Below are 14854 nucleotides of genomic sequence, written 5' to 3' on the forward strand. Positions count from 1 at the left end.
TGTCCTAGGGTGTTTGTCCTGCAACACTTCCTTGAATGCAGAATCAACTCATAGCATCTCTGCTTAGTCTTGACCTTGTGCAGAGGAGTAATACACAAGCCAACTATCCATCAGAAATATCCAATCTTTTGCAGAGAATTTACCATGTCTCTCTAATACATGACAATTAAGGACCTCTCTCCAAACAAATCGCCCCTTATTACAGGTGTTACTAGATGTCGTTTTAGTTTCCTTGGTAACACCTATCTCTGTAGATTTACTGTATCTGTAAATGTTTATTGCAATTTTCAGAAAAGATCCACCCTGTCTGCAATCCCCAGAGAACTCTGTGATCCCAGAGCCACTGGTTAGGTAAAAAGGAATAAGAGGAGTCTTTTGTAACAGATAAATTCAGCAATACCTTGGGTTTGTACATCAGGATTCTTTAGTTTTTATCAAAATTGCCCACCAAAATATCCACTCTCTGGTAAGTGCCCAGATATTCTCATTTATTTGGCTTTCACTTGTCTTCTTTTTTTGGCAATTGATCACATAGAACTGAAGATCACAACATACATCTGAAAGAAAGAATTAGTATAACGTTCCAGTTAATTCACTAGGGTTTACTAATATTTTACAGGAAAAATAAAATCAGATGCATAACTAAATGCAAAGTTTAAATCTGAATTCTCTATAGAAATAACACGTGCAGAAATAATTTTCTCAGGGCATTGCATAGACAGACTCTAGTCTAAAGTATTTTCCATCTCTCTTCATTATGATCGCGACATAAATGCTCTGTTCTCTCAAAAGAAAGTTGAAAGAAGCCACAAATTTAACACTGCTCTTTTTCTACTAAATTTTCAGATATTCCTATTTTACCAACACAAGCATCTATATGTTTCATTGCAGAGCCCTATGAATGAATCATGTCCATTATCAACACATCATATGTTGACATCACCACCTTCTTCTTGGTTGGGTTGCCAGGGCTAGAATATGCACACATCTGGATCTCTATCCCCATCTGCAGCATGGATCTTATTGCTGTTCTAGGAAATTGCACCATCCTTTTTATCATCAAGACAGAGCCCTCCTTGCATGAGCCCATGTACTATTTTCTTTCCACGTTGGCTATGTCTGACTTGGGTTTGTCTTTATCAACTCTGCCCACTATGTTAAGCATTTTCCTGTTCGATGCTCCTGAAATTTCATCCAATGCCTGCTTTGCCCAGGAATTCTTCATTCATGGATTCTCAGTACTGGAGTCCTCAGTCCTCCTGATCATGTCATTTGATAGATTCCTAGCCATCCACAACCCTCTGAGATACACCTCAATTCTGACAACTGTCAGAGTTGCCCAAATAGGAATAGTATTCTCCTTTAAGAGCATGCTCCTGGTTCTTCCTTTCCCTTTCCCTTTAAGAAGCTTGAGATATTGTAAGAAAAACTCCTACTGTCTCCCACTCCTACTGTCTCCACCAGGATGTCATGAAGTTGGCCTGCTCTGACAACCGAATTGATGTCATCTATGGCTTTTTTGGAGCACTCTGCCTGATGGTAGATTTTATTCTCATTGCCGTGTCTTACATCCTGATCCTCAAGACTTTACTGGGAATTGCATCCAAAAAAGAGCAGCTTAAGGCTCTCAATACTTGTGTTTCACACATCTGTGCAGTGATCATCTTCTACCTGCCCATCATTAACCTGGCCGTTGTCCACCGCTTTGCCCGACACGTCTCTCCCATCATTAATGTTCTTATGGCAAATGTTCTCTTACTTGTACCTCCACTAATGAACCCAATTGTTTATTGTATAAAAACTAAACAGATTAGAGTGAGAGTTGTAGCAAAATTGTGTCAACAGAAGATTTAACAGGCATATGTGACAGAAAACCTGGAAATGTCTGATAAGATATTTAAGGTCAATTTGAGAAAACCTAATATTTGACACAAAGAATTATCAACACATATTTTTGTTGTTATCATAGATTTATTTTATTCACTCTGGATACTGAGAATGGGATTAAAGCTGTAAACAGGAAGTACATTGCCTGAGGTCCCCATTTCAGTTAACCAGAATAAAAATAAGTGTCTTATGATGGTACCTCTGACACAAACAACAAATTACAACCAAGACAGAAAAATGATATTTTTTACAGTCTGACAGAAGTTGGATTCCTCGTTGTTTGCATTTAGTCTCTCTATACCAGGTTCTTTTACTGCTAGACCTAAATTTTATATTATATCTGTCTCTTTATCCATTTTAATCATGTTAATATGTCACCATCTTTTTTAAATTCCAGCTTTTATATTTGATATGGGTTGGATTCTTACATGGCTGTATTGGACCCAGGTAGTGAGCATAATACCCAACAGATAGTTTTTCAGTCCAGTCCTGGCCCTGTCACTTCCCCACGCTGGTAGTCTGCAGTCACCAAGCATTTCTTCAGCAAAATATTGGTAAGTTCCCTGCCTTATAATAGATTCGCTATGCAAGGCAAGAGTAATTGAAAAGGCAAAGTGAATGTATGAGTGCCTTTTATAAATTTGAATTCTTACTTCTTTAGAAATACAATTAAATCAATCAATCAATATATATATATATTTTCTTTTCTTTCTTTCTTTTTTTTTTTTTTTCTTTTTTGAGATGAAATCTGACTCTGTAGCCCAGGGTGGAGTGCAGTAGCACAATCTCTGCTCACTGCAATCTCTGCCTCCCAGGTTCAAGCTATTTTCTTGCCTCTCAGCCTCCAGAGTATCTAGGATTACAGGCACGTATCACCACCCCCAGCTAATTTTTGTATTTTTTGTAGAGACAGGGTTTCACCATGTTGGCCAGGATGGTCTCAAACTCCTGACCCCAAGTGATCCACCCACTTTGGCCTCCCAAAATACTGGGATTACAGACGTGAGCCAACACGCCAAGCCAAATAACAATATTCTAAGACCCTACATGGGCTGGACCTTTTCTACTTCTTCTATATCATCAGATTTGTTATTAAACTCCAGCCATATTGACCTACTGAATTGTTTTTGAATTTACAGAGCTCTTTCTTTTCTGTGAGTTTTCACATCAGAACTGTTTTGTTAAAATTCTCTTGACACCAATTTTGTATAACACATTCCCATTTTTTTCCTTTAAATTTTGGCTTAATTTCAACATAAATTACCTAGCCTGAGTTTGTATGATGACCCTCTCTTTTATCTTTTTTATTCCTGGTTTATTCTTTATTCTTTGTTATACTTAATATTTGCAATTATAGATACCTTTTATGCTTATTTCATTTCTTTCTACTTCTTGAATAAAGTGTATTATGAGCAATTGAAGAAACCTATATAATTTCTTTATTTTTTCCTATGTAATGTCTAGCACATTTCTGAGGAAGAGTAGATTTCAATAAATAAATGCTAATGAATGATTTTAAAAATAAGACCATGTTTGTAGAAAAAGTAGTTCGCTGAAGAGTTCAGTAATATTTATTCACAGTAGGATACAACTTTCTTAAATTGTGTATTTCAAATGTAGGCATATCATTGATGGTAAAGATTTTTAAAACAGGAAAAAAGATATGGTATAAAGAGAAATTTATTGCTTTAGATTTGTGGCTGACAAATAGTCCAACTTTCCTTCCCATTATGACCTCAAAATCTTGCATATTGTAAAAACCACTTTAGCCTTTTTATTTTACCCACTCCTTCAATCAAGTCCTTTCTGTCAATCACGACAGTTCAAGTCTCCTACACTTCATTCTCAGGTAAATCAAGAAACACCTTCCAGGAGTGTCAAATGCTTAAAATATAATAATCAGCCCACAGCTGACAGTACTTCCCAATTAATGGAAAATTTTAACAGATACAAGCATTACTTTTAAACCTCTAATATATGCACGATGTGCTTCCAGGTATTTTTACGCATTTAAAAAAGTTGTTTTTCACAATGACCCAGCTTTTTATAAAGGGTTTTTTCCTATTTATTTTAGTTGAAGAGATTCAGGCTCTGAGAGTTTGATTTTGTGAAATTCACACAGAGAGGAAGTCAAAAGCTGGGATTCAAACCTAATCTCTGATACTCCAGGATAGTATTATCTTGAGTACATTTTAGTTTTTAAATTCAGAGCTACATATGTTTTCACAAACCTATCCTAGTATAGAAAATCCTATCATCAGATCAGGGCAAGAACTGCTTCTGTGTTCGAGGTGCGTAACTATATCCATCTGCCTTTTCCAAAGTCTTAAAAACACAGACATGGGTTTGGGGTTGTAGTACAACAAAGCAGTAGTTGACATGCTTTATTAATTGAAAGAAACAGAAACTCCTGTTCTCCCAGTGTGAGGACAGGCAGCCCAATATGAAGACTTCATTTCCACTAACAAGATGAGTAACAATTGGGTGGCTTTAATAGGCATCTTATTCTTTCAGGATACTGTACATAGATGTCTCATACAAGAGTCTCAAAGATAATCTGTATTTTGGGGGTTTTGAGCACTCTTAATAAAATAAAATGAAAAATAAAATAAAGATACATGAATGCCTGTGGGGTAGGTGATGATTTATGGTCAACATAATGATTTGCACATGTTCCTGAAATGAAGAACGTAGCAAACAACAGCAAACCCAATTTTATCTTAAAGAAATGTAAACATTCTGAGGTAAAATATCATAATGGCTAACAGACGTGAATTGAAAGTTGTAGGAACCTTGGGAGCTACGGCACACCTAAGTGCTGGAAAGAAGTTGTTATCACTGCTAACTTATGTGCTTCAGCTCTCTATTTTGTTTCTATACGTATTTTGAACAAAGCAAACCCATGTAGTTTGCTAAACGGTGGGTGGACAAATAGGCAGTAGAGCACTTTTTATCTCTCAACAAAAAGAGGAAAGAGAACTGTCACTCTCAGACCCACTTGAAAGAAAAATGTTTAATAGCTACCTTAATATTCTAAGCAGAAGTGATCAGTATACCAAGGACAAAAACTTAATGTGACTGACACAATTGGTTCATATGCCAATCCCTGTGCCACAACCCCATCACTGTGACTGTGATATATTAAAATGGCCATTCTCTTTCCAGAAAATTTGGAGAAATGATATCACACAGGAATAAACAACACAAAAATTAATTTTAAAAAAACCTAACACCCAGTATTTATCTACTAGAACAACCAATAATGGCAGAATGACTTCAGTGAGAAACAATAATAACAAAAATGCTATTTACAAAAAATGATCACTAAATGATATCTAAGAAATCAGTTTATGTAACAGCCTGGAGAGATTTCATTGGTAGCACTTTAAAAAGCATACATTATTGTACTATACCAGTGATTAAGTACCAATGTACCTAGCAGTAATTGTGACTCATGGAGAAATCAAGCCATCAAAGACAGACAGGTACCCAGAAATATGCCATTTGAACTAATGGCACTTATTCAGGAGTCATGAAAATTTTACATTTTAATCTTGGTAAGGCATTAGAATCACCCAGGGAGCTCTCAAAAGTTGAGATATTCAGGTTAACATCATAGTCAATTAAATCAGAATACCTAATTCAATTTTACCCATTCACATGTTGATGAATATTAGTCATTTTCAAATGTTGGTTAATAAGATAAAGTTCCTGTAGACATTCTTAGAATGCGTTTGCTTGAAACAAGAACTAACTTTTCTAGAAACGGTATTTTAAGTCATAAAGTAGGTATTTATTTACCTATGGAAGATAATGCTAAACTTTGTCACCAAAGAACTTGCACTGATTTACACATCTAATAGGAAAGCGTAAGCATTCTAATGCTCCACATGTTCACCAAACTTTGGGATTGTTAACCTTTTTAATGTTAGTCATTCTAATGGGTATCATATAACACCTCATTGTCATATTAATTTACATTTTCTCAAATGCAAATTAAACAATGGCAGTCAAGTGCATTGCCTATTTTTTACTGATTTTTACTTACTTATTTGTAGCTCTTTACATATCATCTGGCAGATATATATATCATATTTTTTGATGGAACACTAGAAACTTAATAATATTGAAATACAGAGTACTCAGTTATTAGCTATGCTCAGCATGCTGTGCTATTGTTCTAAAGAAACCAAATTTAATCTTCCTATCTCTTTACCTTTTGACTATCATCTCCAGACTAAGCCCATCCCCCAATATCTGGTATTCATCATGCTACTTTATGCTTCAATGAGTTCAATTGTTTCAGATTCCACATGTATGTGAGAACATGCAGTGTTTGTCTTTCTATGCCTGGTTTATTTTATTTAACATAGTATTCTCCAGTTCCATCTATGTTGTAGCAAATGACAGAATTTCTTCCTTTTTGGAGGCTGAATACTATTCCATATGATGTTATTATTTATTCCCAATGAGTGATTGGTCTTTCCATAGAAATGCTTTCTGTTAATTAATTCTGACTATGGAATTCCTTCTTCCTGGATTGTGTCCATGGTTATCCCAAGATCATGAAAATATTACTATAGATTCTCTACAAGATTTTTTGTTTTACCTAGAATACTCAGGCCTATTGTCCAACTCAAATTAATGTTTTGATAAAACTCAAGATTTCTTTCTTCTATTTGCATTTAAATTGCTCTCTATTATAAATACCATCTATTCCTTATTGAATTTGTCACTGTCATAAATCAAAAGGACCTATATGTATGTATAAAAGTCTGAAATATGTTATATTCCATTAATCTATTTATCTCTTCTTGTGTCAATATAACACAGCTTATCAAATGTAGCTTTAGAGTTAGACTTGAAATCTAATGGTGTAATACACCCATTTTTTTACTTCTGTTACCTATTATAGGTCTTTTGCATTTCCATATAATTTTTTTAATCAACTTGTCAATTTTAACAATAAAACCTAGTGTAATTTGACTAGAATTGTGTTTATTAAATACATTATTTTGGGAAGAATTAACATCTTAAAAATATAGAGCTTTCCAGTCAGTAAACATGGCATGTCTATGTTTTTTATTTAGGTCTTCTTAAAGCTTTTGGCAAAGTTTAAGTTTTCAGCTTACATATCCTGAAAGCATTCTATCTCATTTATTTTTATATATTTAATGTTTCTGATCCTGTTACAAATGACATTTTAGGATATAATATCAGATTGTTTTTCAATGTGCTAGATTTTGATTTTGTAAATTGTCCTTATATCCAGCCAGCTTTTCTGAATTCACTCACCTTAATGTTTTATAATGTTCATAATTTAATGTTTATAATTTTTACATAAACATTCATATCATTTGCAAGTAGGGGCATATTTGCTTTATCCTTTCAAATTTTATACGTTTCCTGTCTTTTTTGTGTCTGCATTATACTGCCTTGAAAATCTAGTATAATTTTGAATGTAAGCACTGATGGGAATATCCTAGACTTTTCCACACATCATGGGGAGCTTGTTCAATATTTTCTCATTAAAATAAAGTTACGTGCAGTATTTTTATATTTGTCTTTACCAAATCAAAGTAACACCTTTCTATTTCTGATTTTCTCAGATATTTCATGATAAAAATAATTGAATAAAATCATATGGTTTTATCGATTTTTCTATCAGTGTAGAGTAGTACATTTATGACTCCTCCTGAAAATTGATCCCATATTCCTGAGATAAAGTGACTTGGTCATGATATATTATCCTATTTATAGGTCATTGTACTTTGTCACCATTTTTAAAATGTTTAGATCTATGGTCATAAGGTATATTTACCATTAATTAACTTTTCTTATAGCATAATTAGCTGTTTTAATCTAATTGGTTGATATTACTTCCAAAACAAGTTGGGAAGTTTTCTATTCTCTGGAAAGGTATTTATATATAATATTGGTATCTTTTCTTTAAGTATACATAATAAGTAATATACAAATCCCAATTGACTTGAAGTTTTCTTTCAGAGCTTTTTTCTAAGCTATGTACTAAATTTTGCTAAGAGATACAACATGTTCATCTTTCCCTTTTTTCCTGTTTAAATTCTGGAGTCTAGTATTTTTTTAAGTATTTCACCATTTTATCTAATGATTTACTTTACTGAAAAAAGTTATTTATTATAGTTATTATATCTACTTACTATCTGTATGTCTATAGACTTGCTAAGAGATACAACATGTTCATCTTTCCCTTTTTTCCTGTTTAAATTCTGGAGTCTAGTATTTTTTTAAGTATTTCACCATTTTATCTAATGATTTACTTTACTGAAAAAAGTTATTTATTATAGTTATTATATCTACTTACTATCTGTATGTCTATAGATTTGTACTTACGTTCTCTGATTTTATTATTAAAATAAAATTAGTGTTTTCTCTTTTTATTCTTTCAGTTTTGTTAAATTATTTATTGATTCTTTAAAACTTGTGAAGGAATCAAATTTCTGCTTTGGTGACATTATTTTATATCATATTTCTATTTTATTCATTTCTGATTTTACCAATTTATTTTCTTTGTTTTTCTTGGAGATTAGGTTGTTATTCCTTCACTATCTTCTTGAAATGGAAGTTATATTTTTTGATTTTTCAACTGTTATTTCCTAATAAATAAATTTAACCTATAATTTTCTGTATAGGTACTGCTTTAGCCATATCTCATCTGTATGATTTACCTCCCTTCACTATTATTTCAGTATATGGAACCAACAGAAACCTCAACTGATTTGCAACATTTTATTTTTTACAAGAAAAAGACATCAAATTGCTAGAATGAAATATTAATAATTACATATACATGCCTCATTTTATTATTATAGTTATAATTTTATATTAATATTCTCGGTATACAAATAACACTTTTAAAACATTATGTAAATTAAGTTGAAAATCAATACAAGATTATGATGTAAAAATCCTTATGAATAGCTTTTACAGTTGCTAAAACCCATATTTTTATTTCATAGCAAGCATAGCAAAATGGGAAAGATAATAATAAAGATAAAAAAGATGCCAGTTTAAAAAATACAATCATTTATTCATTCAACAAATATTTAATAAGCTAGTATATGCCATCCACCATGATACTAATGCACCACCTGTCTTACTGTAACTTACTTTAAATTGTCATAAAACAAATGGATTTGGTCCACAAAGTTGAACATTGAGCCAATTAACACATGAACATTAAACCAATTAATACATGTCCTTGCCAAGGCAATTTTCATATACACATACACACACACACACACACAGACACACACACACACACAAACTTTCTACTATCTCTTTAATAAGAAGTACCTGGAGAAAGCTAAGAGATAAAGCAACAGTGGAAGGAGAGAATTCTTGACAACATAACCAAGTGAGACTTATTTTCATTGGGGAAGCAAGCAGTAGGCAATTTCCAATTATGAAGTAATCATTACATAGTTTAAAAGAGTTTATGGGAAGGTTATGGTAACACATTCTTTTATTTCCACACTTTAGTCAACTAAATATTGAAATCCTTCCAATGACTATTTACTAATAGGAGTGAGTATATAGTTTTTTTCTCCTCGAGAGCCTTTTCCTTAGGATCTCTATACTAGCATGATTTTCACTGTTGCAAAGATTTGCAACTGTAGGACAAAATGTTTCATCTTATCCCCTACAATCATTTGGTAGTCAGTTTAAAATGCTAAAAATAATACACAATTCCAGCTGTACATTCAGTTTATAACACCTTAAATATTGCTTGGCAATCCTGATAGCGTGCTATATACTTAATTATCAGTAATATAACAGACCTGAGTTGCTCTCTTACCTCTACCCTACAACATTTCTATAATCGTAAACAGATGATTTGATCTTGAGAAAAAATTTCTTCATCAGTAAAATGAAGATAATGATATAGCTTGATAATATTATTCAAAAAATTTCAAGATTCCAAATCATCATCTGGTAATGGAACTCAGTAAGTAAAACTATTTAATTTTCTAAGAAATATTGGTCATTATTGTGTACAAAATGTAAGACAAAGAAGCTCAGATTTTTGGCTTGTTGTTTCTTAAACATAAAGGCTTATTACCGAAGTAGGTCCCTCAAACGGGGCAGGTTTGGGAAGGGAGAAAAACTCGTCTAAGTTGGACAAGTTGGTTTTAAGGGATACTTAATTAGTGATGTCTAACGGGTCTGGGCAGATGGATCCAGGATTCAGAAATAAAATCTAGGATGACACATTGTGTCCTGGGAGGTTTGTCCTGCAACACTTCCTTGAATGCAGAATCAACTCATAGCATCTCTGCTTAGACTTGACCTTGTGCAGAGAAGTAATTGACAGGCCAAATATCCATCAGAAGTATCCTAGTTTTGCAGAGAATTTACTGTGTCTCTCTAATACCTGCAATTAAAGAATTCTCCAACAAAATTTTTCCTTATTACAGATCTAGATGTTTATTTGTTTCCTTGGTATCAACTAACTCTGCTGATTTACTGTTTCTGAAAATGTTTATTCTTATTGTCAGAAAAGATCTAGCCTTGCTGCAATCCCCAGAGAATCAGTAATCCCAGAGCCAGTGGTTAGGTAAAAAGGATAAGACAAGTCCTTATATATAAGAGGTATATATAAGAGAAGTATTTTGTGGTGGATAAATTCAACAATTCCTTGGGCTTGTATATCCGAATTATTTAGCTTTTATCAAAAGTGCCTACCAGCATATCCACTCACTGCTAAGTAACCAGATGTTCTCATTTATTTGGATTTCATTTGACTTCTATTTCTGGCAATTAATCACATAGAACTGAAGGTCAGAACATAGATCTGAAAGCAAGAAATAGTAGAAGATTCCAGTTAATTGACCAGCATTTACTAATATTTTACAGGAAAAAATGAGATCAGATGCATAACTAAATGCAAAATTTAAATCTGGATTCTCTATAGAAATAACATGTCCAGAAATAATTTTTTCAAAGTATTTTATAGACAGCTTCTAGTCTAAAGCAGCAGCCATCTCTCTTCATTATGATAGCCACATAAATGTTTTGTTCTCTCAAAAGAAAGCTGAAAGAAGCCACAAATTCTAACACTGCTTTTTTTCTACTAAATTTTCAGATATTCCCAGTTTACCAACACAAGCATCTGTATGTTTCATTGCAGAGCCCTATGAATGAATCATGTCCATTATCAACACATCATATGTTGACATCACCACCTTCTTGGTTGGGATGCCAGGGCTAGAATATGAACACATCTGGATCTCTATCCCCATCTGCAGCATGGATCTTATTGCAATTCTAGGAAATTGCACCATCCTTTTTATCATCAAGACAGAGCCCTCCTTGCATGAGCCCATGTACTATTTTCTTTCCACGTTGGCTATGTCTGACTTGGGTTTGTCTTTATCAACTCTGCCCACTATGTTAAGCATCTTCCTGTTCAATGCTCCTGAAATTTCATCCAATGCCTGCTTTGCCCAGGAATCCTTCATTCATGGATTCTCAGTACTGGAGTCCTCAGTCCTCCTGATCATGTCATTTGATAGATTCCTAGGCATCCACAACCCTCTGAGATACACCTCAATCCTGATAACTGTCAGAGTTGCCCAAGTAGGAATAGTATTCTCCTTCAAGAGCATGTTCCTGGTTCTTCCTTTCCCTTTCCCTTTAAGAAGCTTGAGATATTGTAAGAAAAACCAATTATCCCACTCCTACTATCTCCACCAGGATGTCATGAAGTTGGCCTGCTCTGACAACCGAATTGATGTCATCTACAACTTTTTTGGAGCACTCTGCCTTATGGTGGATTTTTATTCTCATTGCCGTGTCTTACGTCCTGATCCTCAAGACTGTACTGGGAATTGCATCCAAAAAGGAGCAGCTTAAGGCTCTCAATACTTGTGTTTCATCTGTGCAGTGATCATCTTCTACCTGCCCATCATCAACCTGGCCATTGTCTACCACTTTGCCTGGCCTGTCTCTCCCATCATTAATGTTCTTATGGCAAATGTTCTCTTACTTGTACCTCCACTAATGAACCCAATTGTTTATTGTGTAAAAACTAAACAGATTAGAGTGAGAGTTGTAGCAAAATTGTGTCAACGGAAGATTTAACAGGCATATGTGATAGAAAACCTGGAAATGTCTGGTAAGATATTTAAGGTCAATTTGAGAAGCCTAATATTTGACACAAAGAATTATTGACACATATTTTTGTTGTTATCATAGATTTATTTTATTCACTCTTGACACTGTGAATGAGAATAGAACTATAAACAGGAAGTACATTACCTGAGGTCCCATTTCAGTTAACCAGAATAAAAATAAATGTCTTATGATAGTGTCTCTGATACAAGCAACAAATTACAACCAAGACAGAAAAATGACAATTTTTACAGTTCTGACAGAAGTTGAATTTCTCATTATCTACATTCAATCTCTTATACCAAGTTCTTTTAATGCTAGACCTAAATTAACTCTGTCACTTTATCCATTTTAATCATCTTAGTATACCACCATTGTTTTTTTAAATTTAATCATTTATATATGATATGGGGGTACATGTGCTGGATATTTACATGGATATATGGGACCTAGGTAGTGAGCATAGTACCCAGTAGATAGTTTCTCAGTCCAATCGTGCCTGCTTAACTTTCCCCCCACCAGTAGTCTGTAGTCACCAGCATTTCTTCAGTAAAATATTGCTAAGTTCCCTGCCTTATAATTGATTCACAATGAAATGCAAGAGCAATCAATAGGCAAAGTGAATGTGTAAGTGTCTTTTTAAAATTTGAACTCTTACTTCATTAGATACACAGTTAAATCAATAAGGAACATATTCTAAGACCCTACATGGGCTGGACTGTTTATACTTACTCAACATCATCAGATACTCATTAATCTCCAGCCACATCGACTTACTGAACAGTTTTTGAATTTATGGAGCTCTTTGTTTTCTGTGAGTTTTCACATCAGATCTCTTTTGTTAAAATGCTCTTGACTCCAATTTTGTATAATGCATTTCTATTTTTCTTTAAAGTTGGCTTAATTTCCTCATAGATTACCTAGCCCTAGTTTGTATTATGACCTTCTCTTTTATCTCTTTCATTGCTGGTTTATTCTTTATTCTTTATTATACTTAATATTTGCAATCATAGACACATTTTATGCTTATTTCATTTCTTTCTACTTTTTGAATAAAGTGTACACTAAGTGATTGAAGAGACCTATCTATTTTCTTTATTTTTTCCTACCTAATGTCTAGGACACTTCTGATGCAGAGTAGATTTTAATAAATAATTGCTAATGAATGAATTTACAAAGAAGACCATGTTTGTTAACAAAGATGTTTGCTGAAGAGTTCAGTAACATTTCAAGGTAGGATACAAGTTTTTAAGTCATCTATTTCAAATATAGGCATATCATTGATGCTAATGACTTTTAAAACAGGAAAAAGAAGATATGCTGTTAAAGACAATTTTATTGCCTTGAAATTGTGTCTGAAAAATTGTCCAACTTTCCTTCCTAATATGACCTCAAAATCTTGCATATTGTGAAAACTATTTTAGCCTTTTCATTTTACCTACTCATTGAATCAAGTCATTTTTATCAACCACGTCAGTTCAAGTCTCCTACACTTTTATCCTCAGATGAATCAAGAAACACCTTCCAGGAGTGTCAAATGCTTAAAAAATGATAATCAGACCACAGCTGACCACACTTCACAATTAATGGAAAGTTTTTATAGATACCAGCATTGTTTTAAACCTCTAATTTATGCAGGAGAGGCTTCCAGATATTTTTAGGCATTTTAAAAATTTGTTTTCAACAATGACCCAGCTTTTTATAAAAGTTTTTTGCCTGTTTATTTTAGCTGAAGAGATTGTGGCTCTGAGATTTTGATTTAATGAAATTCACACAGAGAGGAATTTAAAAGCTGGGGTTCAAACCTAATCTCTGATACTCCGGGATAGTATTATCTTGAGTACATTTTAGTTTTTAAATTCAGGACTACATATGTTTTCACAAACCTATCTTAGTATAGAAAATCCTATCATCTGATCAGGGCAAGAACTGTTTCTATGTTTGAGGTGCAAAACTATATCTATCTGCCTTTTCCAAAACCTTACAAATACAGATATGGGTTTGGGGTTGTAGTACAACAAAGTAGTAGTTGACATATTTTATTAATTGAAAGAAATAGAAGCTCATATTCTCCTAGTGTGATATTAGGCAGCCCAATATGAAGACTTCTTTTCCACTAAAAAGATGAGGCGCAATTAGGTGGCTTTAATAGGCATCTTATTCTTTCAGGATATTGTACATAGATGTCACATAGAAGAGTCTCAAAGATAATCTGTACTTTAAGGGTTTTTGACAGTCTTAATAAAATGAAATGAAAAATAAAATAAAGATACATAAATCTCAATGGGGGAGGTGAAGATTTATGGTCAGCATAATGATTTTCACATATTCCTGAAATGACTAATGTAGTTTTTGGAGGATTAAAAGCTCAACTCTGGGGCTCTTTAAACAGTGGCTCTCAACTGCAGCAATGTTGCCTCCAAGAGACGTTTGGCAATGTCTGAGGACACCTTTGGTTGTTGCAACCTGGGGGCATGGGTGTGTCACTGACTTCCACTGGTTAGAGGCTGGAGGTGCTACTAACCATTCTTTAATGCACAGGATAGCCCTTACCCAAAAGAATGATCCAGCACAAAATGTCAGTGGTGCCAAGGATACAAAAAGCCCTAGTCGAAATGTAACTATCAAATAATAAATGATTAAGCTCCATGGTTACACAAATTACCTTGAGCTCAACTACACAGAACCTAGGGGCAATCTGATACCAGAGAAGCTCCTGAGAAAGGAAACAGTGAAAAACTTTGAGAAAATTGAAAGACAATGAAGTCTTTGAGAGATGTTAAAAGACCGATTAATAAAAAATGAAAATGTGCAA

General features: G+C 33.6%; 3 protein-coding genes across 4 annotated transcripts in view; 2 read left to right on the forward strand and 1 right to left on the reverse strand.

Annotated features, from left to right (window-relative positions):
- The window catches only part of MMP26 (matrix metallopeptidase 26), a 368531-nt gene that overhangs the window by 36907 nt on the left and 316770 nt on the right, over window positions 1-14854 (reverse strand). The gene's annotated exons all lie outside the window — the stretch shown is intronic.
- OR51A4 (olfactory receptor, family 51, subfamily A, member 4) lies at window positions 883-1888 on the forward strand. Its single transcript, NM_001194785.2, is given in 2 exon segments — window positions 883-1437; window positions 1439-1888. Coding segments are annotated over 2 exon segments (945 nt in total). The 5' UTR covers window positions 883-908; the 3' UTR covers window positions 1855-1888.
- On the forward strand, window positions 11074-12009 carry LOC100425614 (olfactory receptor 51A4-like). The gene is given in 3 exon segments (XM_077964765.1): window positions 11074-11703; window positions 11705-11798; window positions 11801-12009. Coding segments are annotated over 3 exon segments (933 nt in total).

Source organism: Macaca mulatta, chromosome 14 (genome assembly GCF_049350105.2).
Source record: "Macaca mulatta isolate MMU2019108-1 chromosome 14, T2T-MMU8v2.0, whole genome shotgun sequence".
NCBI classification, from domain to species: domain Eukaryota; kingdom Metazoa; phylum Chordata; class Mammalia; order Primates; family Cercopithecidae; genus Macaca; species Macaca mulatta.